Genomic DNA, 26,732 nt, shown 5'->3' with positions numbered 1-26,732 from the left:
ATTGTTTGTTGACCAACTCCCTCTCAATCTCATACTTATTCAATTAAAAATATGCATAAAGTACCTATTGTGTACAAGGTACTGGACATACAAATATGAAAAATCATAACATTTTTGTCTTCAAGCACATAATAGAAAGAGCATTGGGTAAGGAGTTAAAAGACATGGGTTCAAATCCCGACTCTGATACTTCCTACCTATCTGACCTTAGGCAAGTTATTACACTTCTCTAGACCTGTTTTCTCATCTGTAACATGGGAGGTTGTTCTTTAGTCTCTAGCATCCCTTCTACCTCTAAATCCTTTGACTCTGACTTTGACTAATGAGCTTACAGTTTATTTGGGGGGAATATAACATGTGCAACTGACTGTCTTTAGCACGCCCCACAGCAGCTGTTCCAAACTTTCTCTTCTTCTTGTGAGCCTCCCACACCACCTCCTCTCTGCTCTTGACTCATACTTAACTGAGAAAATAGAGGCCATTCACAAAAATCTCCCCATGAAAAAAATCTCTTTTTTTCTCTCTTATTCTACATCTCAAAGTCCCTTGACATCATCCCCCATTCTCTCTTCCTTTACTCTAGGCCCTGATGAAGAGGTGGCTCATTTCCTTTCTGATGTCAACCTCTCACCTTGTACTCCCAAATTTTCCCTCCTTTCTCTCTAAACTTCCACCCCTCCCTATCTACTGGCTTCTTTACTTTTGTCATTGTTGTTATTTATTTGTAATTTTTTTTAAATTTCGAGTTCCAAATTTTCTTCCTCCCTCCCCCCGCTCCTCTACCCATTGGGAAGGCAAGCAATATGTTATCAATGACATGTAAAGTCATGCAAACATATTTACATATTAGTCACGTTGCCAAGAAAACAATAAAAGCAAGAAACATAAAAGAAGTGAAAAAAATATGCTTCAATCTGCACTCAGAGTTCATCAGTTCTCTCTCTAGAGGTAGATAGCACTTATCATTGTCAGCTATTTAGAATTGTCTTGGATCCTTGTCTTGATCAGGATAGCCAAATCTTTCACAGTTGATTGTTGTTACAATATTTCTGTTAATGTAAGATGTTCTGTTTCTGCTCACTTCACTTTGCATCAGTTCATATAAGATTTCCCAAGTTTTTCAGAAACCATGCTGCTCATCATTTCTGAGAGCACAAGTGTTCCATCACAGTCATATACCACAACTTGTTCAGCCATTCCCCGGTTGATGGGCATCCCCTTAATTTCCAATTCTTTGCCACCACAAAAAGAGCTGCTATAAATATTTTTATATGTAGGTCCTTTTCCATTTCCTTTTATCTTTTTGGAATACAGATCTAGTAGAGCTATTGTTGGGTCAAAGGGTATTCACAGTTTTATAGCTCTAACTGTTCTCAATGGTGGTTGGAACTAGCTCTTTTCCTATTGTTTACAAACATGCCCAGGTCTCCTCCATCTTTAAAATAAATTTCACATGATCCCACTATCCCTTCAAGCTTTTGTCTAACTATCACTCTTCCACTTCATAGCAAAACTCCTAGAAAATATGTGTCTACAATCATAACTTCCATTTTTTTCTCTGGCTCTTGAAATTGGGCTTCCAACCTCATCAAACACCTGAAACTGTTCTATCTAAAGTTACCAATGATCCTTAATTGCCAAATGTGATGGTCTTGTCTTTCCTTAGTCCTCAATTTTTCTTGACCTCTCTGCAGTGTTTGACAATGGTGCCCACTCCATCTCCTGGATGTTCTCCCCTTTCTCTGGATTTTCATGATATTGCTCTTTCTTGAGACTCTTCTTTTATGGCCACTTCTTTTTATATTTTTCATATTCAGGGCCATAATCTATATACCATCTTCTAACCAGGAGTATACTCCAAGGCTCTGAACTGGGCCTTTTTCTCAATGAACCACTCAGTGAGCTTATTACTTTCCATTGGGTCAAAATGAATAAATGAATGAATGAATAAGTGTCTGTTCTGTGCCAGGCACTCTACTAAACACTAGGAATACACATGCCAAAAGGAAACAATCCTTGCCCCCAAAGACTTTACATTCTCATAGGGGAAGTCAACACATGTAGGGAAGCAGTAGCCAGGGAAAAGGTTTTTGCTCTGAGACATCAGAGATAACTAACATCTTTTAGAGCAATTCAAAAATAAACAAACATAAACGACATTGTTCCCTTTTCATTGTTAGGTTGGCCAGTGGCCAGTCTCCAGACATTCTTGTTCTAAGACGAAAGCCCAGAAGCTGCTCAAAATTCAGATAACTTGTACTAGACAAAATCTGATCTTCCTCCTCTCATCGATGTTCACTTCATCCTGGCATATTGCTAAATGGCAGATGCTGGAAATCAGACCCCAACTGTACTCCCACTGCACTACAATGACCATAATGCCCATACAAGGGAAGGAACACCATGGCAAGTCTTATGATGCTGAGGTTCTCTGGGTACTCCTGGGTCCCCACTTGCCCTGTCGGGTCAATCCAAAAGGTATGGCTGTGACTCAGTCCTCCAGTGTCCACATTTGTTTGCACTGATCCCCCCAAGACATTCCCGAGTAACTCCACTTCTCTACTATCCCTCATTCTTATTATAGCTGATATGGTGGGAAAATGGGGTACAGGTTGGGGTTGGGGTTCTTGGGAATTCCTCTTTAAAGAATTACACCCTCTTGCACACAAAACGTAGTTAGAATAAGGTGATAGTTTATTTAGGAGCAAGGGAAGGGAAGGGCGGGGGGAGGGAAACCATGAAAGAAATCTTTGGACTTTTCATGGGAAGATTCGGCATAAAGCGCATGGCTCAGAGGTACCAAATCTCCCCGAACAGGAGACTGAAAGGTACTGATGGGGGTGGCCCATCTGCCCGTGAAAAGTTCCTTTAGTGAGGGAGGACCATCCCCCACTGGTGGTAGCTGGGGGAATTGGGTGAGGAGTGGAGGACCATCCCCCACTGGTAGTGACTAAAGGAATTGGGTGAGGGGTGGCTACAGATCCCTCTTCAGGACACAAAGGCTGAAGCCACACCCAAACTTATTTCCCCAGGATAAGGGAGACCAGAATGAAGGGTAGGAATCCCAAGCTAGCTCAGTCCGATTTGGTTCCTCTAGGCGTTATCTGTCCTCTGGTTTAGTTTCTCAAGGAGAAGATTCCTCGGTGTGCCCCAGAGAAATTCTGGGGTGCTCTGCGCCCCATGACATAGCCATTCCCTCTCCTTCTCTTCCCACTCACTCACAGAGGCCAGCCCGACCTACCAACCATGGACACTGGCATTCATAAAAATTCATGCACTTGTTTTCCCCCTTCCAACTGTCCCTCCCCCCAAAATGCCAGGAGATGAAGAAGAAATTGTCTGGCAGCTAGGACAGAAGCTACAAGTGTCTTCCTTCCCCCATCAGCCCACAGATCTCCCAGGTTCCTGGCATTAATGGCTTCTGTATTATCCTTAGTTCATTAAAGACTAAATGGATGCATAAGGCTGCAAGTAGGTAAAATCCTGAAATAGATGAAGTTAATCTTCAGAGTCCTTTCCTCTCATTCCAATTCCTCCCATTTCTGGTTTCCAGGGACATAAATCTATCCAGCTCAGCCCTCACCTCCCCCATTCCCTCACCCCAAAAATACATTCATTCATACTCAATTAGTAAGGGCTAATAAGTTGTCCATAACTCGAAGGTTTTGCAACTTAAAATACAATGGGTTTTGCTTGCTTGTTTTCCATTTTAAAAGATCCTACCAGAAGAGGGCAGTGCTTAACTTAAAGGTACGAATAGGAAACCTTTCTGACCACACATAAGCTACCTGGAAAGAAATATCTAGGCAAACTCCCCAGTTTGTCACAATATTTTTGGAACAATTTGAAGGCTAGCAGCAGCCACTTGAGCTAAAACACATGAAAAAATTAATTGTATTTCAGTGTAATTGTTCCCTTTTGTAATCCTATGTATATTTTTTTGTTCATTTAAAAAACACTATTTTGAGAAGTTTATAGATTTCAGCAGACAGTCAAAGGAGCCCCAAGAAACGAAGGAAGCTTGGCATTGCCAGAGCCTCCTTAAAAATGTGAAATACTTTTTTTTAATATACCTTCATGGCTGCTCTCTGAGCCCCTCTCACTTCTGCCCCACTTCTACCTCCTTCCTTCTCAATAGGCAGCATACCAGGGCCCCTTTAAGGAACTTTTGAACTCAGCCCACCTCTGGCAAGCCCTCCTCTCTAAGGAAGGACCCAAAGTTTCTCCCCTCTGTGTCCGGATGCCACAAGCTGAGCCCGAAGGATTCTAAATGGATGGCTCTGGCCTGAGATGAAGCCTTAGCTGTTAGGGTGCTAATTAGAGGCTTAGTGAGGGGCTGAACACGCTGGCTGACAATTAATGGCTCCTGCTCTCTGTTGCCTGCTGGGCTATTATTAATTCATTGAGCATCCCTGATGTGGCCAAAGAGATAACAGAGATTGCAAAAGTTCACATTTCAATTTGTGGCTGTTTGAGAGGTCCTAGAGACTGCATTCCTATGGAGGAGAAGGGAAGGGGAGGGAGCATTTCTTGCTGAGCTTTCTTAGACAGGTCTGTGTGTGATAGATCCCAAGCAAGGCATTTCACTACTTCTGCCCAAGATTCTTCATCTATAAAAAGAGAGCATTGGACCACGTAATCTTTCCAGACCCTATGATCCCATAATGGAAGTCTCAGAGAGAAGTGATGGCAACAAGAGGTTAGGGTGGTGTATTAGGAGCAAAGTAAGATGGAGCTTAAGAGGGTTGATCCTTAATCTCCCCCCCCCCCATCCCGGTTCTAGGTAACTAGAAAAAAATGATAATGGTAACAAAACAAATTATATTTAAAGTGCTTAAGGTTTTACAATTAGCTTCTAATATACTACATCATTGGAGCCTCACAAAAACCCAAGCCCATTTTGCAGATGAAAAACTAAGTCTCAGATGTGGTTTGTCCAAGGCAGTTCATAGATGTTAGAGACAGTGTTTAAGTGCAGTTCTCTCCTGACTCTCTCCACCTCACCCATGCTGAATCCCATTGACGATAATGATATCTCTTTTTGTAAATTCACTTATTTCTAATGCCAGAAAATCCCTCTCTCTGTAGCCAGTAGGTGCTTCGTCTGTGATATCAAGTCTCATATGTACCAGCAAAGGCTCAGTCCCCAGTGCATAGTAACAAGCCAAAGGGGGTGCAATTTTCTAAATTTGCCTGTGGACAAATGTTTTCTCAGCTCTGCTTTAAGCAGTTTAGAAATAGACCAGGGAAATATTTCCAGGGTGCAAAAAGGAAGGGAAATGAACAGAACATAACAGAAAGGGTTTCCTTTCTCCCTATTCCAATCCTGACCAAGCATCCATCTATCCACCTACTTGCTCACTGCTCTGCTCTAAAGGGGGGACAGGAGAAAGGGCAATAAAAGATCAATAAAGGAAAGGAATGCAAGGCCTTAAAAGGAGAAGGAAGGGCAGAGGGGATTCTAGGTAAGTGAAGGCAAAAGAGTAAGGTGCAGTGGTGTAGAAAGCACCAGATATAGAGTCAGGAGATATGGATTCCAATCCTGGCTCTGCTACTTATTACTTATGTGACCTTCAGTAAGTACTTTCATTTCTTCAGGTCTTAGTAAAAATTAAAGGATTGAACTGCAAGATTTCTAAGTTCTCTGCCAACTTCAATCCTGTAAATTCTAGAGAAAAATCAGAGTGGATCTCCTACCTCTTAAGTGTTGGGTATTCCCTTTCATATGGGCTTGGTTACAAACTCTGTGTGTGTGTGTGTGTGTGTGTGTGTGTGTGCGCGCACACGCGCGCACTCTCGGGGTCCAGACTAGCTTTATGATGAGCATAAGTTTATCAATAACCATGACTCTGGAAGAGAGAGTGAGGCTGATGACTGTGTAACTTTGCCTCACTTAAATCCAATTCAGAAACAAGTCAAGACATTATCCCATGATGTCATTGGTCCTCTTTGAAAATTAAGGACTAACAACCACAGAAGTTTGGCCACAAAGCGATGACATTTTTTTTGCCATGGAATCCCAAATGATATGAAGTGGGAAAGTGCCATTTTTGTCAGTGGACAGAACACCCTCATTGGTAAAAATGATGGATCATTGATAGAGTTCTGGACCTGGAGTCAGAAAGGACCTGAACCTGACTTCAAATCCTGTTTTGGACACTTAACTAGCTGAGTGACCCTGGGCAAATCACTTAACCTCAGTTTCATCCTCTGTAAAATGGGGATTATAATAGAATCTACTTCACAAGATCATTGTGAGGTCTAAATGAGATAGCATATGACAAGTACTTTGCAAACCTTAAAGAACTATATAAATGCTATCTGCTATTCTAAATAGCAAAGTATATTTGTCCTCAACTACACTAGTTTGTTTCCATTACAAGTGGAAAGGCATTTGCCCTGGATCCTTCTTTCCCATATGCGCATATGAGTACTTCCCTTTTTGTGCATATATGGGTAAATTTGGGGATCTACGATTACAAAGGAGGAGGCCTGGACAGAAAACTGTATATATAGTGGGGAGAACACTAAATGAGCCTACTTTCAAATCCAGCTAATTCTAACTGACCTGCTTGACCTTGAGCAAGATATTTCAATTCTTTGTGATTCAGTTCCTTCATCTGTGATAGGAGGGGTAGGCTCAATGATCTTAAAGTTCTCTTCCCGCTCTAAAGTCTCTTGGATTCTTATCATATGAATGCCATTTTCCAAGATTTATTATTCTGATCACTTTGGCTGCCATGCTTAGGGATAGCCACTCGGTGGCACCACAAAACAGGACAAAAAAAATGATGACTTGGGAAAAGATGAGTGGTAAACCACGGGAGTTGGCACCTTTCTTTACCACGTCCCAGCTCTTCCTACTTATGGTCTTGGATTAGGCATCTCAGTGCAAGGATGATCTTTGGAACTCACCACATTCCTAAAGGATGTGCAGTCCCCTCCGGGAAATATGCAGGCATGACCCACTGAAGGAAGAAAGAATGTGGCTACTCTGAGAGGGAGGTTTGATGGATCACCTACCCCTGAAAACATGGAAAGAACTTGGACATTAAGAAAAATGGTGGCCAAACCTTCAACCCTTCCTCCTCAGCTCTCACCTTCCAATGGGAGAATGGGGGTGGTGGGGGGGAAGAGTTCTGCTGAGACTAGATGGAAAAAGCTGCTAGGAGTCATAATAATAGCAACAATTCACATTTATGCAGCACTTTCCACAATAATCCAATGCAGTAGGTAGTACAAGCTTTATTGTTCATCCCATTTTACAGATGAGGAAATTGAGGCTTAGGAGGGGAAGTGATTTGCTCAGGGTCACACAGTTAAGAAGTATAGAACCCAGAATTCAAATCCAGAGCCCCTATCTGAACAAAAAATCTTTCTTTACATTACAGCATGCTGTCTTTGTACTTCTCTATAATTACATTTTGACCTATGTGAGGAATGGCCCTGAGAATAAGAGGGGGTGTCCCTAAGTACTTGTAGCCCCAGTTTACAAGCCCTATCTCTCTGGAAAGGCCGAATTACTTCATATTTTTTCTCAGATTTTCTAGGAATGCCACCTAAACAGAAGAAACATCATGGGGCATAGCGATGGGGATAGAAGTTCTGTCGCAGCCTGAAAAAGGTCAGCATTACCTGGAATATGGCTATGTTTACAAATTCTGATCTCTCTGTTAACCTTTAATTAAACTGCTGATGGATTTGGAGGGAGGGGGAGAAAGAGAAAAGAAGGCACCCAAGAAGCCAGAATTATCAAGGTACTATGTATTAAGTCTATCCCCAATAAAGTCCTCTTTTGTTTTTTTGTTTGTTTGTTTTAATGAAGAGGAATCTCCAAACAGACCAAGAAGTAGGAAGGACAGATAAAAGAAATCTGAGTTTGATTTTGATTCTTCCAATTACCAGCTGAGCAACCAGGGATACATATCTCTGAGTCTCCATTTTCTTATCTGTTTAATGAGGAGACATTGAATTTTATGTTCTCTCAGATCCCTTTCAGTTCTGATTCCGTGTCAGAACTCCCCAAAGCATCCATTCTGATCACCAGAATGATATCTGCTTCTGGAGGAAGCCAAAGATCCTTTGGTTTCTTCCCAACATCTCATGTTCTTCTCAGAGATCCCTGACTAATCTTGATAGCCTGCCTTTTAAATTGGACAGCTGGACATACCCAAGTTTGATTCATGGTTCTCAAATTTTTTCTTGAACAGTGCTCCTTATTTTCAAGCATTCTTCTTTCTCCAAACCCATTGAGTCCTAAAGGCAACCCTAGTAATGTGGAAGGTTAATGAGTGCCCTTTACCTGTAACAGGTAGCAGCACAAGGAACTACTTTTCTACTTTGGTCAGATCTGTCTAGACTTTGGATGAGATCTCCTGAAGGAAATGGAGACCTTGATTTCCCTGGAAACCTTACTTCAAATGTGGCACCTTTCCTGGGAGGTGGGGGGGGGCCAGGGAGGGGTCTTATAGACATTTGTACAACCAATAAACATTTATTAAGAGCATACTGTATGGGGCTGCTAGGTGGCACAGTGGATAAAGCACTGGCCTTGGATTCAGGAGGACCTGAGTTCAAATCCAGTCTCAGCCACTTGACACTTAACTAGCTGTGTGACCCTGGGCAAGTCACTTAACCCTCATTGCCCTGACCAAAAAAAAAAAAAAAAGAGCATACTGTATGAAAATGAGATAGTGTGTCCTAATGTCTAGAGAACTGGCCTCCAAGACTGTCAGTCCTTGGTTCAATCCCACCCCTGCCATATACCATTCTCAGTGCCCCCAAGAAGCTCACTAAGACTAAATTTCAAAGAATGTTCTGACCTACTTTGGTAAAGGAAGCTCTTCATCAATGCAATACTGTCCTTATCCTCATGAAGCTTACAGTCTAGTAAGGGGAATAAAACACAAACACAGATAACATATACAGGGTGCCCCTAAAGTCTTAGTGTGTGTGGGTGTGTCCCAAAAGCGATTAAAGCCACACTAAGATTTTTGGGACACTCTATGTATTCACCATCAGATGATCCATGTGATAGAGATACAAAATGAAACATAATGAGAGATCCAAGAAGACAGGTTGTTTCCAGCAAGGGAATCCAGAAAGATTCTTCTTATTTACCAAGCAAGGATACCTGGCTTCTGAAATCTTTTCCAGGTCTACATCTTTGATTTCATCATCCTTTACCAAGTTCCTGCCCAGCCCTTTTTGTAGGAAATAAGCCAAGTGGGCTCCCAACCACTGTTATCCACTTATCCCCTAGTCATGGGTCCCTGAAGAGGAGAGAAAAGGGTCTGGCAAGGGGTGTTTGTAATCACCCTCTGGTTTTGACCTATTTACCTCATAAGTTCTTCAGGTTACCAAGTACCACAGGACCGATTCTGACGCAGCATCAAGACTCTTGCTCTGCAATACCACTGATAAGTCTATATCCCAAAGACATCAAAAAAGGGGGGAAAGACCTATTTGTACAAAAATATTTCTAGCAATTCTTTTTGTGGTGGCTAAGAATTGGAAATTAAGGGGATGCCCATCAACTGGGGAATGGCTGAACAAGCTGTAGCATATGATTGTGATGGAGTACTATTGTGTTCTAAGAAATGACAAGCAGGATGATTTCAGAAAAACCTGAAGTGACTTACATGAACTGATCCATAGTGAAATGAACAGAACCAGAAGAACATTGTATAGAGTAAGAGGAATACTGTTCAATGAAGAACTGTGAATGACTTAGCTATTCTCAGCAATACAATGATCCAAGACAATCCCAAAGGACAAATCATGAAGCAAACTATCAGCCTCCAGAGAAAGAACTGCTATATATTGAATACAAACTGAAGCATGCGATTTCTCACTTTCTTTCATTTTTTTCTTTTATTCAAGTCTTCTTGTACAAAATGATTAATTTGGACATGTTTTACCTAATTGCATATCTATAACCTATATCTGATTGCTTGGAGGTAGATGTAGTGTTAATGGACTCAGAAAGACTCAGAAGAGCCTGGGTTTGAGTTCTAGCTAGGACTGTTACTCACAAGCTGTACAACCTTGGAATAAGTCACTTAATCTCTCTAAGGCTCAACTTCTCCATTTGTGAAATGGCCTTGGCCTTTCCTCACAGAGGAAAGATCCTGATGATCACATGAACTAATAAGTAAAGCTAAACTCTGATAGGAATCCAACTACTCTAAGTGGACTGCAGAAAGCTATATTCTATTAGAGATGACCTTTCCCCTATAGCCCTTCAGGCATCCACTGCTAGTCTAGCTTTGAGGTGGGGGAAGTTGACTGGCTCATGCTAGGAAAGTTGAAGCTAAAATAGCATTTGGTTTTGGCAGGGAGGGGGAGGAGGAGGGACATGACCCCTGATTGGATGGATAGAGAGACTTCTCAGTGAGGAAACTAACTCTCAGTCCTTGCTTTACAACTCCTAGTCTTAGAGATTCATCTGGGGTTCTGAGAAGTTAAATAACATATTCAAAAATCAGTCAGTATAAATCAGAAGCAGGACTTGAACCCAGCTCTTCTGGATTCTGAGGACTCTCTATTCACTGCATGAGGCTTCAAGGAAAATACAAAAATAACATCACAAATAAACATATATAATACTTTAAGTTTCTGCATAGCAGCTCTCATATCTTAATAACAACTTCATGAGATATGGAGGTCTCCCTTGTTTTTGTCTTTTTACCCCCAGTGACTAACACAGGGTTATAACTAGGGTGAGGTGATTGGGGCTTTTTACCAGAGCAGCAAAATTTAAAGAGCTGATAGGATCCCAGGACATTCTCCCCACTTCAGGAAGTTGCATCAGAGGTGGATTCCTCCCCATCCAGTCCCATCTTAAGCCAAGGAAGTCTTATCCTGGGGTAAGCTTCTTCTTTCAGTGACCTTCCTCATCATCACTTCCCCAGAAGCTATAGAGAATCCTCGAGGGCTTTCCCTTATAGTGAACACATCCTATTCTTTGCCTGTCTTCCTAACCATTTCCTATTCATCTCAGGCATACATACTTCCACTTATTGCCCTGGCTTCACAAATTTAAGTAGTTACTTAAATAATGATTTGCTAAATTGACAAATATTAATTCATAAATTAATAATAAATTGAATCAAATATCAGGCCCATTTTGTAAATGAGAAAATTGAGATCCAGAAATACGAAGCAACTTCTTCAAGATCAAAGTGAGTAAAGGCAGAGCTAAGCCTGGAACTCAGATCTTCTGATTTTTAGTTAAGTGCTTTCTCCCTACTTCTAATAATAATCCTGAATGTTAGAGTTGGGGCTGAACTAAGCCAAAACTGTGAAATGGGCGATCTGTACCTTTGGTTCCTTTCTCTCTTCCTCTCCCTTAAAGGTACTCCACACTTTCTTGCTGCCTATTCTACACAAGTCTACCATCCCTGGGCAATGCCCAAAGCTACAAATTCTTCTTTCCCCTTCTTCTCCATCCAAACTCTCAATGCTTCAGTGACCTGAGTTTGGTGTCCAACAAGAGATGGATCAAATCCACTTATTCATTCAAAGACCTGTGTGTGATGATGACTTGCTCCTTTGACCTGTATGCAAGTCAATGGAACCCCCTCCCTCCTCTTCTCCCCCTCTTCATTTCCCTTGGCTTCCTTCTAGTCTCAGCTAAAATCTTACCTTCTATAGGAAGCCTTTCCAGGTCTCATTTCCCCCTGTTGGTTATCTTCACCTTGACCTGTATGTAGCTTGTTTGTACATAGCTGTTTGTATAATAGTTCTCCCACCATGCTTTTTGAGATCAGTGTTTATTGCCTTTTTCTGAATGCCTAGCATTTGGCACAGTGCCTAGCTCATAGTAGGCACTTGATGAATGCCTGTTGACTGACTGTTAGAAGACACTTAAAGGAATGACCTTTAAATGATTTCAAAACAGAATTTCAGATACTGTGGCAGGTGGTTATAGAAGGCTACCTCTCTCTTGATCTCACTGAAGGGCCCCTCTAAGCTGACTGCTTACAGAAACTGACTATACACAGAAACTCCAAGCTGGAAGAGACTCCAGGAATCACCTAACCTCACTAACGCTTCAACGGCAATCCCCTCTAGTGATAATAACTCACATCTCTACAACATCCTAAGTTTAACAAAGAGCTTTCCTCATAAAAACCCTATGAGGCAGTAAGGGCAAATATCATTACCCCCATTGTACACATCATGGGATCATAAACTAAGATCTGGAAAAGAAATTTAAGGACAGGGGGCAGCTAGGTGGCGCAGTGGACAGAGCACCAGCCCTGGAGTCAGGAGAACCTGAGTTCAAAGCCGGCCTCAGACACTTGACACTTACTAGCTGTGTGACCTTGGGCAAGTCACTTAACCCTCATTGCCCAACCAAAGAAAGAAAGAAAGAAAGAAAGAAAGAAAGAGAGAGAGAGAGAGAGAGAGAGAAAGAAAGAAAGAGAGAGAGAGAGAGAGAGAGAGAGAGAGAGAAAGAAAGAAAGAAAGAAAGAAAGAAAGAAAGAAAGAAAGAAAGAGAGAGAAAGAAAGAGAGAGAGAGAGAGAGAGAGAGAGAAAGAAAGAAAGAAAGAAAGAAAGAAAGAAAGAGAGAAAGAGAGAAAGAAAGAAAGAAAGAAAGAAAGAAAGAAAGAAAGAAAGAAAGAAAGAAAGAAAGAAAGAGAGAGAGAGAGAGAGAAAGAAAGAAAGAAAGAAAGAAAGAAAGAGAGAAAGAGAGAAAGAAAGAAAGAAAGAAAGAGAGAGAGAGAGAAAGAAAGAAAGAAAGAAAGAAAGAGAGAAAGAGAGAAAGAGAGAAAGAAAGAAAGAAAGAAAGAGAGAAAGAAAGAAAGAAAGAGAGAAAGAGAGAAAGAAAGAAAGAAAGAAAGAGAGAGAGAAAGAAAGAAAGAAAGAAAGAAAGAAAGAGAGAAAGAGAGAAAGAGAGAAAGAAAGAAAGAAAGAGAGAAAGAAAGAAAGAAAGAAAGAAAGAAAGAAATTTAAGGACATCTAGTCAACCTCAGGCCCATTTTACAGGTAAGGAAAATGAAGCCCACAGAGGTCATATGAGTCACATGCAGCAAGCTGTACTGGATGTTTGCTGGATCTAAAAGAGCCTGGGAATGTCTTAATTGGGAAATATTGTACCAAGGTTGTGATTCTAGCCTTTCCCTGAGACGGAACTGTGGTTTACAAAAACCAGTGACCCTGCACTTAAGAAGTCTCCTCCTACTCTCTTCTCTCAACCCCCAATATCTGAGGCAACCATTTACCAGACTAACAAGGATAATGTTGGACTTCTCCCAGACTGGTTTCTATTCTACTTCGTGCATCACCCAAGTCCTCAGCCGTGTGCCAATGCAAGCTTTTTTTTAAAGCTGGCAACGTGTGTGGGGCAGAAAGCATGGCTGGGTTGTCAGATTGTGTAGGTGTTGGGCGGGAGATGGTGAGGGAAGAGGGGAGGGGAAGGTTGGCAAGGCTGGCGGACAAACCCTCCCTGGATTTCATACTAGAGAGCATCAGAGCTGAATGTCACCAAGAGAGGACGAGCTGTTCTCTCTTCCAGCCCCACGAAGATTCACTTCCCTGAAGAGAAGCCCTCTTTAAAAAGAGGAATGTAGAAGGGGAGCTTGCCATCAGCTGTCAGAGGGAGCAGGAGGATAGGACTGGAGTAGGCAAGAGACAGAAGGCAAGACAATTTCCCATGATATTGGGGAGCCAGAAGAGACTTTAGAGATCACGAAAATGAGCTCTCTCATTTTGCAAGTGAGGAAACTGAGGCCCAGAGATTTTTGGGGGTGAGGGGCAATGAGGGTTAAATGACTTGCCCAGGGTCACAAAGCTAGTAAGTGTCAAGTATCTGAGGTCCTGTATCTAGGGCCAGTGCTTTATCCACTGCGCCACCTAGCTGCCCCTGGCCCAGAGATTTTAATTAATTTATTTAAGGTCATGGAGAAGGCTGAAGTTGAAACCCAATTCTTCTGACTTCTGTTCTTTGCACTGAACTATACTGTCTCCACATGCCACTAGTGGGTAGGCATTTGGATCTCCTGAAGAAGATGAAGAAAAGAAAGTGTCCCATCCTAGAACCAGCTATGCCTCATCTTTATTATTCTACACTTGCAGACGGGTTGCTTTGATGATGTTCCCTCCCCTCCCCTACCTAACCATAAGTGCCTCCCTTCCCAAAATTATCCTGTATGAATTTTACATCCATATATACATACATGTATATTTTAAGTGTGTACACACACACATATCTTCCCTAATAGAAGCTTCTAGGAAAACTCCTTAAGGGGGGGGTCAATTTCTTGTTTGTCTTTGTACCCCCCAGAACTTATCACAGCACCCAGCACATAATAAGTGATGGTGCCCTGCACAGCAAGTGACCTCAGAGTCCAATAGCTTTACCCACGACTATCGTAGGGATGAATGTGGCCCAGAGAACACACTGACCCATGAGGAAGATCTGACTTGTGCCCTTCTGGCACTCTTATTGCATTGAGACCAGCAGCCCACCTCCCCGGCCATCCCACCAACTTCAGGTAAATCTGCCGAATCACTTCATTTCACTTTGCATCCAAGGAAGGTGGTCTTGGGCATGACCAGAAGTGATCTGGTTCACCTAGTGTCCTTCAAGGACACCCACCAGTGCCCAGGGTGCCTCCTGATGGCCGTGAAGCTCCACCTTCATGGGTGCACATCTCTTCTAACCTGGGTGTGATGTCAAAAACCCCGGAAACAAGCAGGGGAATGGCATAGCAGGTGGATGTCCCAAGGTGGCCTTAGTGAATGGAGCAAACAAAAGAGCAGCCTTTGTTATGTCACTTTCTAAAATCTAAGTTTATGGCTGGCCGAGAAGTGTTAACTCTTCCACCTCTGCCTAAGCTGGATTTTAGCTTCCTGGCTATAGTATAGCGCAAAGAGCATCTGTTTAAGAGTCAAAAGCCCTGGGTTCAAATCCCAGGTCTTCTACTTAATCCCTGAGCGACTTCAGGTGAATCATTTAATCCCTGTGGACCTCAGTTTCTTCATCTGTAAACCAAAGATGTTGGACCTGATTATCCTCGTATATCCCTTTTAGCTCTAAATCTCCAATTATTGTCATTCCACAAAGGTCAAGCTTTCCACTAGTGCTGCCATACTAGGCACACATATATTCCTGTTCTCTGGACTCAAGGCTGCTGGAGCCTGAGGGCACAATGTTGAATTCTGACCCACAATACCTTTGGGACCTTGGACAGATCTCTTACCTTCTCCTGCCCTCAGTTTCTTCACTTGTAAATGAGGAGGTTGGCCAAGATGGTCTCCATTTACAAATTCTAAAGCTATGTCCTATGATCTAGGAACAATAGGGATATACCAAGGACACAAACATTAAGTATTTTGAGGAAGAAAGGGGTAGATCCAGGCCTATAATTTCATCAATGTGGAGGATAACGTCCTCTACTAAAACAGAATGATAATGTACTTCTTCCTTAGCATCCAAAGGAGTGGCCTGGAATACTGGGAAGTTCAGTGATGTACCCAGAGTCACAGAACCAATGTGTGTCAGAGGCATGATTTGAGCCCAGGATCTTCTGACTCAAAGGCCCGCATCCAGCGCATCATAGCTACTTCTCTGAATAATTCGTTTTACCATGAATGCAATACAGGCTAAAGGATAAAGGTACCCAATGCCATGATCATGGTCTGCCCTTTATCTCTTAGTCTTTTCTGGTTTTCCTAATATTGTGACATATGGGATTGCATTTGAAAACTGATCTTTCACAGCATTTTCGGTCTTGAAAAGCCCTTTACATGTTCTGTCATTCTCCTTCTTCTCTGAAGGGTTCCTGATATAACAGCCAGGCTAGAGAAGACCTCATTCGAGCCTCATAATAACCCTCGGAAGTCAGTACTATAGGTATTATTATCATTTCCATTTCACAAATAAAATAATTGAGGCTGAGAGGTTAAGGATCTTGTCCATGGTCACCCGGCTAGTAAAAACTAGAGGTTAATTCTTCCTTAACTCTAAATCCAGAGGTCTTTCCATCACACCACATAGCCTTCTGGATTGGGATTTAGGAGCCTGCATTCACCACATGTCCTACATATACCTGGTCCTTGTGACGTTGGACAAGTCATTTGATTGCTCTCTCTGTGTGTCTCTCTCTGTGTGTCTCTCTGTCTCTGTCTCTCTGTCTCTCTGTCTTTGTCTTTCGCTGTCTGTCTGTCTGTCTCTCTGTCTGTCTCTCTGTCTCTCTCTCTCTGTCTCTTTCTCTCTGTCTCTCTCTGCAATTGGGGTGAAGTGACTTGGCCAGGGTCATACAGCTAGTAAGTATCTCGGGTCCTCCTGACTACAGGACTGGTGCTAAATCATTTCATCTCTAAGGCCCTTATTTTCCACATCAATAAAATGAGAGGCCTAGACTAGCCGATTTCTAAAACCCCTTTAATCCAATTATCTCTTTAAGGGTAGACAGAATGAGATCATGGTCTCCATTTTACAAATAATGAAATAGAGACACAGAGATGTTAAGATACTTGCCTAACATCAAACAGCTAGGCAATGGAGAACTCAGGTCCATGAGTTTATAATCTATTTTTGGCAAGGAAATGGAGATACAGGAAAACATGATTGGGAATATAAGGCAATGAATAGAACTTTAGAGGGAGAAAGGACCTCAGGAAAGATCTGATTCAATCCTCAGATTATACAGAAGAAGAAATTAAGACCCAGGAAAGTTAAATGACCCACCCTGAGTCATATTCAAGCCTGTATCTCCTAACAATCAAGCCAGGGAGCTCTCTTTGCAGCCTCTCACCTTCTGGTATCATAGGATTAATCTGGACAATCCTGGCTGAAAAGGCTGATTCACTGGCTCACAAGTGGAAGGAATCTCCAGGGATTATCTGTTTCATCCATTCCCCCACCTCCAGACAGAATTGCCCCACAGTATACCAGGCAGATTAATAACTAATTTGTTCAAAAGGTCACCAAAGAAGGAAATTTTACCCTTACCACCATCTAAAATCATTAGAATTGGGGGCAGTTAGGTGGCACAGTGGAAAAAGCACCGGCCCTGGATTCAGGAGGACCTGAGTTCAAATCCGGCTTCAGACACTTGACACTTACTAGCTGTGTGACCCTGGGTAAGTCACTTAACCCTCATTGCCCCACAAAAAAAAAAAAGAAAAGAAAAGGTAAAATCATTAGAATCATACAGTGTCAGGAGCTGGAAGAGGCCTTACAATTTGTCTTGTCCAACAACGGGCAAGTCATACCATCCATACCATACCATACCATACCATACCATACCATACCATACCATACCAACTGGAAAAGAGTCCTCTCTGGATCCCAGTTTTTTTTTCTGTAAAATAAGGGGGTTGAACCAGATGATCCTTGAGGGCCCACACAGCTCTGAATCCTATGGTTTGCCTCATTTTACAAACAAGAAATCTGGACTCAGAGATCCAAATTGAAGTCATGGCTAGGAAGTGGTATCTCTATCCAGTGTTCTTCGCACTATGCTCACAAAGATTTCTCTAGGGTCTATGTTCTCTTGATAGTTCACAATTTGCATTCTAAGAGCCTAGACCAGCCATCCCTGAATCTTCATATTATGCCACTATGCCTCCTGATAGCCCCTTCTCCTATGTGGATTCCTGCCAGAAGCTGCAGTTTGGGAAAATGGTTGGCTCTAGACCATCCATCTCCAATTTTCCCCATTTAGCCAACAAATCTGTGCCCACTCAGGTGTGTGTCTCTCTCTCCTTTTAAGATCCTCCTTATGTATTTTCCTCCTCATTTAGGATGTAAACTCCTCAAAAGAAGAGACAATCATTCTTTTTGCTTATCTGTTTATTCCTAGCCCACAGTACCTGGCACATAGTGTAGGATTAATAAATGTTTGTTTATTGACCAAGACACATGGTAGGGACAGATGAGGAATATGCAAAGATACATGACAAAATATAATACAAACAGATCAAGATGACACATATATATTGCAGAGAGAGGGGCAGCCTGGTGTTATGACTCCCATTGGTCTCTGAGTAAAGAAGACTTGGATTTTTGTTTTTGTTTTGTTTTGTTTTGTTTTGGGATATTTGGGGGGGGGGAATGAGGGTTAAGTGACTTGCCCAGGGTCACACAGCTAGTAAGTGTCAAGTGTCTGAGACCGGATTTGAACTCAGGTCCTCCTGAATCCAGGGCCAGTGCTTTTCCACTGTACCACCTAGCTGCCCCCAAGAAGACTTGGATTTTAATCTAGTCTCTGACAGGTGCTAGCTAGGTGACCTGGGATAAGTCTCTCATCCTTTCAGTGCTCCCAGGTAACTCTATAAGACTCTTAATTGCAAGGGAGTTGCTGATTTCCTTTGTAGACCAAGTTCCTGACCCCCAGCTCAAGTTCCCTAGAGGGAGGAAAATCATAGGTCTGATCAAATATGTATTAAACTAGGACAACTGGGAGAAAATTCAGGGATCAATTTCCTTTAGTTTATAGCTTCTGCTCTTGAAAGTGGGTGCTTAGATCCTAAGTACTCATGTATCTGGTTAAAGTGTGTCCAAACAAAAGCTGTATATGCTATATGAAATGGTGTATACAATGAATTCAGAGAAGCCTAGGAAGTCATATGAACTGATGCAAAGTGAAAGAAGAAATCAACAAAACAATGGATGAAATGACTACAGTGATGCAAATTAAAACAATTAAAACTAAATGCTGGGGCGGCTAGGTGGTGCAGTGGATAAAGCACCGGCCCTGGATTCAGGAGTACCTGAGTTCAAATCTGGCCTCAGACACTTAACACTTACTAGCTGTGTGACCCTGGGCAAGTCACTTAACCCCCATTGCCCCGCAAAAACAACAACAACAACAACAACAAAAAAAAACCCACAACTAAATGCTGTAAAATTATTGGTGGCCAAGCTTGGTCCCAAAGAAGAGATGAGACAATACTACCCCTCTACACCCCCTCAGCCCCCACCATCTGCAGAAGTGAGGGACTATGAGTACATGTAATGTCAGACTTTAATATATTGGTTACTTTTTCTGAATTGTTTTTTGTTTTCCTTTTTTATTCTTTGCTCTAAAGGATGGCTGAATGGGAAGAAGTTAGTGATGTGAATGGATAGAGAGTTATACTGGGAAATTTAGATGATGTAAAAACAAGAGTTCAATAAAATTTTATTTAAGAAAAGATTAAAGTCATGTAAATCCTTGACCTCTGTAACCCTTGACCAAGAGCAAGGTCAGAGGAACCTACCATCTCTGGCAATAGACAGATACCTATCTTGTACAGAGTTCTCCCTTTGAATAAGAAAGAGATGCTCCAAAGTTTTATTCATTTTCCCCAAAAATGGTTTTAGGAAAAAAATGGGGTTGTTTAACAGCAATTCTTAACAGAAAGATGAGATAATTTCTGTTTTGATTGATTCCCCCATAAATTTACCCATCTCTTTTCTTCAGAGAGGCTCCAAGCATGTCATACAATTCTTTCATCCTTGGAAAAGTCTCCTCAAGTAGGTGGGGGGGCAGGTCTGAATGCTCCCATTGTACAGGTGGTCAAAGTGGGACATGGAAAAGTCACATGACTCATAGAAAAATGAAACAAGAGGCATTAGTAGAAGCATGAGAATGGAAACTTTTTCTGCTCGCTATTCAAAAGACACACAACGCATACATGATGACCACAATCAGACCCAAGGGCCATTCTCTTCCTTTCCCACAGGACCCCATGTTGATCCATATCACTTCCTCCCCTCCCCCACCCATCTCAGGAAGGTCCTACCTACCTCCCCAGCCTTGGAAGGGCCTGTACTTACTCCCATTCTTTCCTCCGGGCTTGAGGTGTGCTCTGCATCTTGTGGGCTTCATGGGCTTTGATGATATCCCTCTGCTCAATGAGCCCTCCCCTCCTCCTCTTCATGACCTCTGGGCTCACAGGGAGGAATGGGCTCAAACTGGCATCAAGGGCACCACTGCCCTCCCATCCTGAGCCCTCACCCTCCTGTGTGGGGAAGAAGGCAGATGAGGCATCAAAGCATAGGGCACGTGGGGATCCTGGTAGGGCCCCTGGATCTTCCAAGGCCTCGGGCTCTAGCAGAGCAGAAGTCTGGGTGGGCATCATGCCTGGGCTGTGCTGGCGCCATGTCTCCTCCTCAGGCAGGGAAAGGATGTGTCGGTGGGCAGCAACACCGAGCTCAGGGCACTCCCCGGTGGCCAATGCAGGGATGAGCTCCTGGGACTTGTAGGCTGGGCACGGGCTGTGTCCATGCATCTCCGGCACCATTACAGCACATCGCTCTAGGAGAAAGAGGGGAGAGGAAAGAGGAGAAGGGAGGGGAAAAGTCAATGACACGTTCTTCCAGAGAAAGGTCATCTTTGTCCAGTGTCACTCACTAAGCAAATAGAACTCTAAATGATTCTCAGCCCTCTCCACACCATGCCACCTCTACTAGAACCATCACGTCCACCTTCTCCCCATTAGTGACCTGGACTCTGCACTAGAATCCTTCAGTTCTGATAGGTCAATCTTTGCCTCCTACTGCTGCAGCCCATGACTCGAAGGCACTTCCCTGACTGCTCCAGGTCATATCCCCCTCTTTTCACCTCCCCTTTTTGACATCTTCTTTCCCCACTTAGAATAGAAGTTCCTTGAGGTCAGGGATTGTCTTAGTTGTATGCCTAGGCTTTGCACAGTGCCTGGCACACAGCACTTTTAATAAATGCTCACACAATCCATCTATCCCTCCCTCTGTCCATCCATCTATCCAGCTAGCTATCTACCTACCTACCTACCTATCTACCAAGCTACCTCCCTACTAACCTACCTAATATATATATAATTTATCCCACTTCCCTACTGTTATATAGACAAGACAATATTCAAAATCCTTGACCATCACCTACAGGTAGATGTTTATTCTTATCCATCTCCAAGCCAACACAGCAGCTGACACATAGTAAGTGCTTAAATGCTCATTGCCTTGCCTTGCCTCTGTGATAAAAAATTCCTCAACCTCCTATAATATTCTCCAGGGTTCTGTTCCCTTAACTTCTAGAATGGGAGGGAAAGAAGGAGGGAAGAAGAAAGGAAGGAAGGAAGGAGGGAGAGGGAGGGAGGGAGGGAGGAAGGAAGGAAGGAAGGAAGGAAGGAAGGAAGGAAGGAAGGAAGGAAGGAAGGAAGGGAGGGAGGGAGGAAGGAAACAAGAATTTATTAAGTGCCTACTATTTGTTAGGAACTGAACTGAATGCTTTATAAATATTATCTCATTTGATCCTTACAACAACCCTAGGAGATGTGCCATTATTATCCCCAGTTGAGGAAACTGAAGAAAACAGAAGTTAAGTTACTTGTTCAATGTCACACAGCTAGTGAGTGTCTGAAGACATATTTGAACTCATGTCTTCCTGACTCTGTGACCAGTACTCCATCTACCATATCCCTTAGCACAAATGGTTTTAAGAGAGATTTCAGTTCTCTGGATTAACATCCAGAGCTATTTCCTTTCTACCACACTGCTTCCAAATCAACAAGCCTTTAGAGAGTTCCTACCAAGGCATATGCCTACCATTATTCAGATTTTATAAAAGTTTCTTGACCTACTAGAGAACGGGAAGAATGTTGTGCTCCTACACTCCACTACACCATTTCGCTCCCTCTTACCCTTAGTGTGTGCAGATGAATACAAGAAGTGTGATAGAAATTTTGTCCCTATTGATATGACTTCTCTGGGCCTTTGTTCTCTCATCAGGAAAGATCAGGCAGGTTAGACTGGATGATCTCTATGGTCCTTTCCATTTCTAAACTCTTAGTTCTCTTATGATTAGTCTTATCACTGCCTGAACAAGCTCATCTTCAGTGTCTACCCAGAAGCTGAGGCTTGGAACAAAGCTATCTTTTCTTAGAGGGCTTCCCTGGAAGACAAAAGAAGAAGAAAAATTACTAGCATCCCCTCTCACCCATGTCATCTAGTTTCTAGAGTTGTATCCATTAATGTTTTTGCCAACCTCCTCTCCTCATGATCCTTAAGGAAAGGTGTTGAATCTAAATAGAAAACAGAAATGATGTTCTGAGCTTGAGGGGTAAAAAACCCAATGTTAATGATAAATGGAGCCTGACCTCACAGGAGAGGGAATTGAAGGAGAGTCCTTTAGAAAGCTCCAGTCCTCTCTTTCTCTCATTTGTCCTCTGTTCAACCCATTTTCTTGGTACACTCCAGCATCTCTGGGGTTCTCATTAATGCAGAGCTCCTGTTCCTTGTGGCAAGAGCTATATATTTAGTAGCTAGGACTTGGGCTGGGGGTGGGGGGAGTGACTAGGGGAGAACAGAAGGACTAAGGAACATGGGGCAGAGTTTGGGAATCATGGGAGAAGAGAGCCATGGAGCAAATGAATTTCAAGTTTCCCCAAAGAGGGCTGCGTGGGACCCTTGTAGGAATGATTCATGCTCACCATGTCATTCTGTCTCAACTTTGCTTGATGGATTTTAAAATTATCTTTCATTCCTGCAATGTTTAAATGTCTCTCCCTTCACACACACACACACTACTCCCCAGTCTGTTCACAGTCACTCTTCAAGGCTAAAGGGTTTTCCCAGCTTCTGCCTCCTCACAGCCCTTGTCCCTCCCCAGGAAGGTCTCTGAGACCTGACCCAGACCCTAGACTTGACTGCCATCAGAACCTATCTCCTTTCCACTTCTCCCAGCATCATTGTTTCAACTTCACCATCGGCATCATAGATTTCCCCTTCCAAGAAGCTCTGCTGATTTCAGTAACATCTTTGCCAAAATTACAGCAGCAGTAATATGTACCACAGAACTCCAGCTTCAACGGAATCAATTTTAAGAATATCAAAACATGAAATTATCTCATCTTTCCTTTAAGAATTACAGTTAAACAACCCCACTATTATTGATATAAATGTTCATCAGGAGAATCAGTTCTTTGTTACCACTATTGTCTGTGAGACTGGCCAATCCCCACCAATGACCATGTTCTCTCCTGAGAGAGCTATCTGTTTCATTCTCCTGCAGACAATCAGGCAAACACTCAAAATGGGAAGGGAAATCTCTTCCCAGGAACAGATGAGGCAGGATCAAATTCAGGAAGTGAACAAGCATGAACCAAAAGCCAGGCTGGCTTGGTATTCAGAGTGCTGAAATCCAAGGGGTTGGGACAAGTCAAGAAAATTCGTTGTCAGGGCAGAGAGTCAAGCCAGGACATCAACAATGAATCAGTAGGCAAAATTCAAAGAGTTCCAGAGAGCTGATTCTTGGTCTGGCTCAACTTATCTCTTCAAAGTTTTATCAGTTAGTCAACACACAGTTATTAAAAGCCTACTATATGTTAACCACTGGGCTAAGCACTGGACATGGAAAAAGAGACAAAATATAGTCTCTGACCTCAAGGTGCCCACAATCTAATGGGGGAGACAACAAGCAAATAAATATGTACAAACAAGATATATAGAGGATAAATAGGAAACAATTAAGAGAGGGAAGACACTAGAAGTAAGAGAAGTCACCAAAGGCTTCCTGTAAAGATGAGATTTTAGGTGGGACTTTAAGGAAGCCAGGAAGGAGAGTTGGGGGTCAGAGGAAGCATTCTATGTATGAAAGGACAAAGAAAATGCCCTAAAGCCCAAAGATGGAATGTCTTATTTGAGGACCATCAAGGAGGTCAGTGTCCCTGGGGTGAAGAATATATGGAAGAGAAAAAGGCAAAAGAAGATTTGAAGGGGGAAAATAGGTTAGGAAGGGCTTAGAACACCAAAGAGAGGACTTTGTATTTGATCCTGGAAAAAACAGGGTGCTGGTGGAGTTTGCTGAGGAGTGGGGTACTCAATCAAAGCTTTACTCTGGGAAAACCACTCTAGTGGCTGAAAGGAGGATGGATTGGATTGGAGAAAGACTTGAGGCAGGCAAACTCACCATCAGGCTATAGTAATTGTTCAAACTTGGATTGAGGAGGGCCTATACCAGGGTGGTGGTCATATTAGAGGAGATTCATGGCCACTGATAGCATTTACCACCCTTATTTTCCCACTCCTACTCCTCCCCCTGTCCCCATATACACACTGATGTGCATATGGTCAAGGTGCCATAGCTCCCTTTGATTCAGCAATGCCCATCATTCTGCAAAAACCTCATACCCTATTTTCCATTCCAAGCAACAGCAAAAAAAAGGACATAACTTCTCCTTGTCTTTGACTTTGTCCTTTCCCTGATCTTTGCTCCCTTACAATAATCCCATGTTCTGATATATGAATGATCCTCTTTATCCAAGGGCAAGAGATGCTCCCTCATTTTAATCAGCTTCGAGTTGGAACAGTATTGAACAAGCTATCTTTCATCATCTACCTCAGTAACATAACCTGTCATTTAGAGCACTTGACTGCATAGTGTTGAGCAGGTGCACGTGCACGCATGCACACACACACACACACACACACATCTGAAAGGGATGGGACACAAAAAATAACTTCTGTGACCATGAAGGTATAATACTGCAATGAGCTGTGGAAGGAGGTTATAAAGTCTTCATCCTTAGGGATCTTCAAGAGACTAGACCATTTTCTGAGAACTAAAGGCAGGTACATGGAGCATATACAAAATTCAAGATATATTCCAGTTCTAGGATTCTATCATTGTCCATCCATTCTAGGCTTATGTAATCTAGAGGACCCATGGTAAAAGGTGGGGCACTGAAACACAAGCCAAGAAGCTTTCTAAAAGTCTTATCTAGGCATTTCCCTCAACATCCCTGGTGCTTTCAAGAAAGTGGTCATAGAGAAAGCCTCTGCCTTTAGACAAAGAGCCAAAGAATAATGATGATTGCAATGATCTCCAAGTGTCCTGTGCCTAGACCCTATTTCACACCCAACTCACCTCTGTATTCTCATTACTGATTCCTGATGTGTAGTTTTTGGTTGTTTTTGTTTTGTTTATTTTTTTTTTTTTGGTGAGGGAATTGGGGTTAAGTGACTTGCCCAGAGTCACACAGCTAGTAAGTGTCAAGTGTCTGAGGCTAGATTTGAACTCGGGTCCTCCTGACTGCAGGGCCGGTGCTCTATCCACTATGCCACCTAGCTGCCCCCTGAGGTGTAGTTTTAAATTCTAGATTGTAGTGAGGACCTGAGAAGAAATTTCCCCATACGGCCCCCTTCCCTAGCCTGATTCACCAGGAAGCAATCTTACTATGTGTCTGGGAATAAGCATATTCTCCCCCTCCTCCAAGCTCTGGAGAATACAGAAGCTTGGGCAATAATGGTGCTTGTGTCTACCACCAAAAAAATTTAAATGGTTTTAATTCCACCCCCCCCCTCCTTCACTATATGGCTTTTCTTTTTAAAGGGATACCAACTGGGTCAGATTGGAGATTCTCATGCCCAAGTGTTTATTGTCTTCTATCTTCCTCCTCTCACTCTCTTGTGCTCTCACTTTCAGGTCCTTTTTTCTTCTTATTTCCTGCCTGAGTTATTTTTTCTTCCCAATCACCAACTAGGAACCATAAGCATTTCTTTTGTCCCTCTGGGATTCTTTCCAGGTAGCCCCCTGTGTCTCAAACAATAAACCACCTCTTAACAGCCCTGAAATCTCACACCACACAGTCTTTCCAATTCCTTCTTTAACAAACCGAGCAGGAATCTGGCAGTGCATCTAGCCAAGAGCCTCCACGGCTCTGACTAACAAGGAGCCCAAGGACCTTGTAGCCTGGACCCACAGGCCCAGTGGGTCTGCCAGGGCCCAGTTCCTTGTGATGTTGCTGCATGCGTGTGCAATACAGATAGTTCTGCTTACCAGACTTTCACCATCAATACTTCACCTAGCCTTCTAAGATTCCCCAGGACCCCTTTAGAAGGAAGGCCACAAACTCATCCTCCACCACCATCACCACTATTGCCTTTCCTCCAATCTTCCAAAACAATAAATCATCCTCCTAGCTTTATTTATTTATTTATTTATTTATTTATTTTTGTGGGGCAATGAGGGTTAAGTGACTTGCCCAGGGTCACACAGCTAGTGTTAAGTGTCTGAGGTCGGATTTGAACTCAGGTCCTCCTGACTTCAGGGCTGATGCTCTATCCACTGTGCCACATAGGTGCCCCACTTTGTGTTTATTTTTAATTATTCTCTTTCTAGTTAGTCTGTAGATATTTATATATGCCCTTGTTGACTCCCCCACTAGAATGTAAATTCCATGAGGGTAGGTATCATCTCATTTATTGTATTTGTACTCCCAGTGCCTAGCGCTGAGCCTGGCATGTAGTGAGCATATAACACTTTGATAGAAGAGATCTTCGAGGTTACCTGGTCTAAAGTCCTCATTTTACTGATGTGGAACCTGAGACCCCAAGACATTTAGTAACTTTCCCAAGGTCACAGAAGTAGTCACAGGGGTGAGATCTGAACTCAGACCCTCCCATTCCATTCCTAAAACTGATCTCTGCAAACTCCACAGATTCTCACTGGCCAGAACTTCTAGTTTGTCACTCAGCGGTACTCACCTTCTCCACCCGGAGACTCCTGAACATGAGTGTCCAGAAGGACAACAGAGAATAGAGACATGGCCAATGCCTGGACATTCTAGCTGTAGACATATGGAAGTCCCAACAGGCCAAGGAAGGGGCAGAAAAATGTTTTTATAACTGACAATTGAAAACTGTATGAGCAAGCAGCAACATCAACATATTCTCATGCTCAATAGTCAGACAGGGCCATTTCATCACAAGAGTCAAAAAAGCTTGGACTCCCACAATCTAATAGCCTTTGCAATTG

At 42.7% G+C, this 26,732-nt stretch overlaps 1 protein-coding gene across 1 annotated transcript in view; it reads right to left on the bottom strand.

Annotated features, from left to right (window-relative positions):
• Nucleotides 1-26,732, bottom strand: part of CACNA1E (calcium voltage-gated channel subunit alpha1 E) — a 649,518-nt gene that overhangs the window by 498,891 nt on the left and 123,895 nt on the right. Inside the window, 1 exon segment of the mRNA XM_043963674.1 lies at nt 19,775-20,255. Within this exon segment, the coding sequence (XP_043819609.1) occupies nt 19,775-20,241 (467 nt within the window). The 5' untranslated portion in view covers nt 20,242-20,255.

The sequence above is a fragment of the Dromiciops gliroides genome, chromosome 4, assembly GCF_019393635.1.
Source record: "Dromiciops gliroides isolate mDroGli1 chromosome 4, mDroGli1.pri, whole genome shotgun sequence".
Lineage (NCBI taxonomy): Eukaryota > Metazoa > Chordata > Mammalia > Microbiotheria > Microbiotheriidae > Dromiciops > Dromiciops gliroides.
This window is presented reverse-complemented; position numbering and strand designations above follow the sequence as displayed.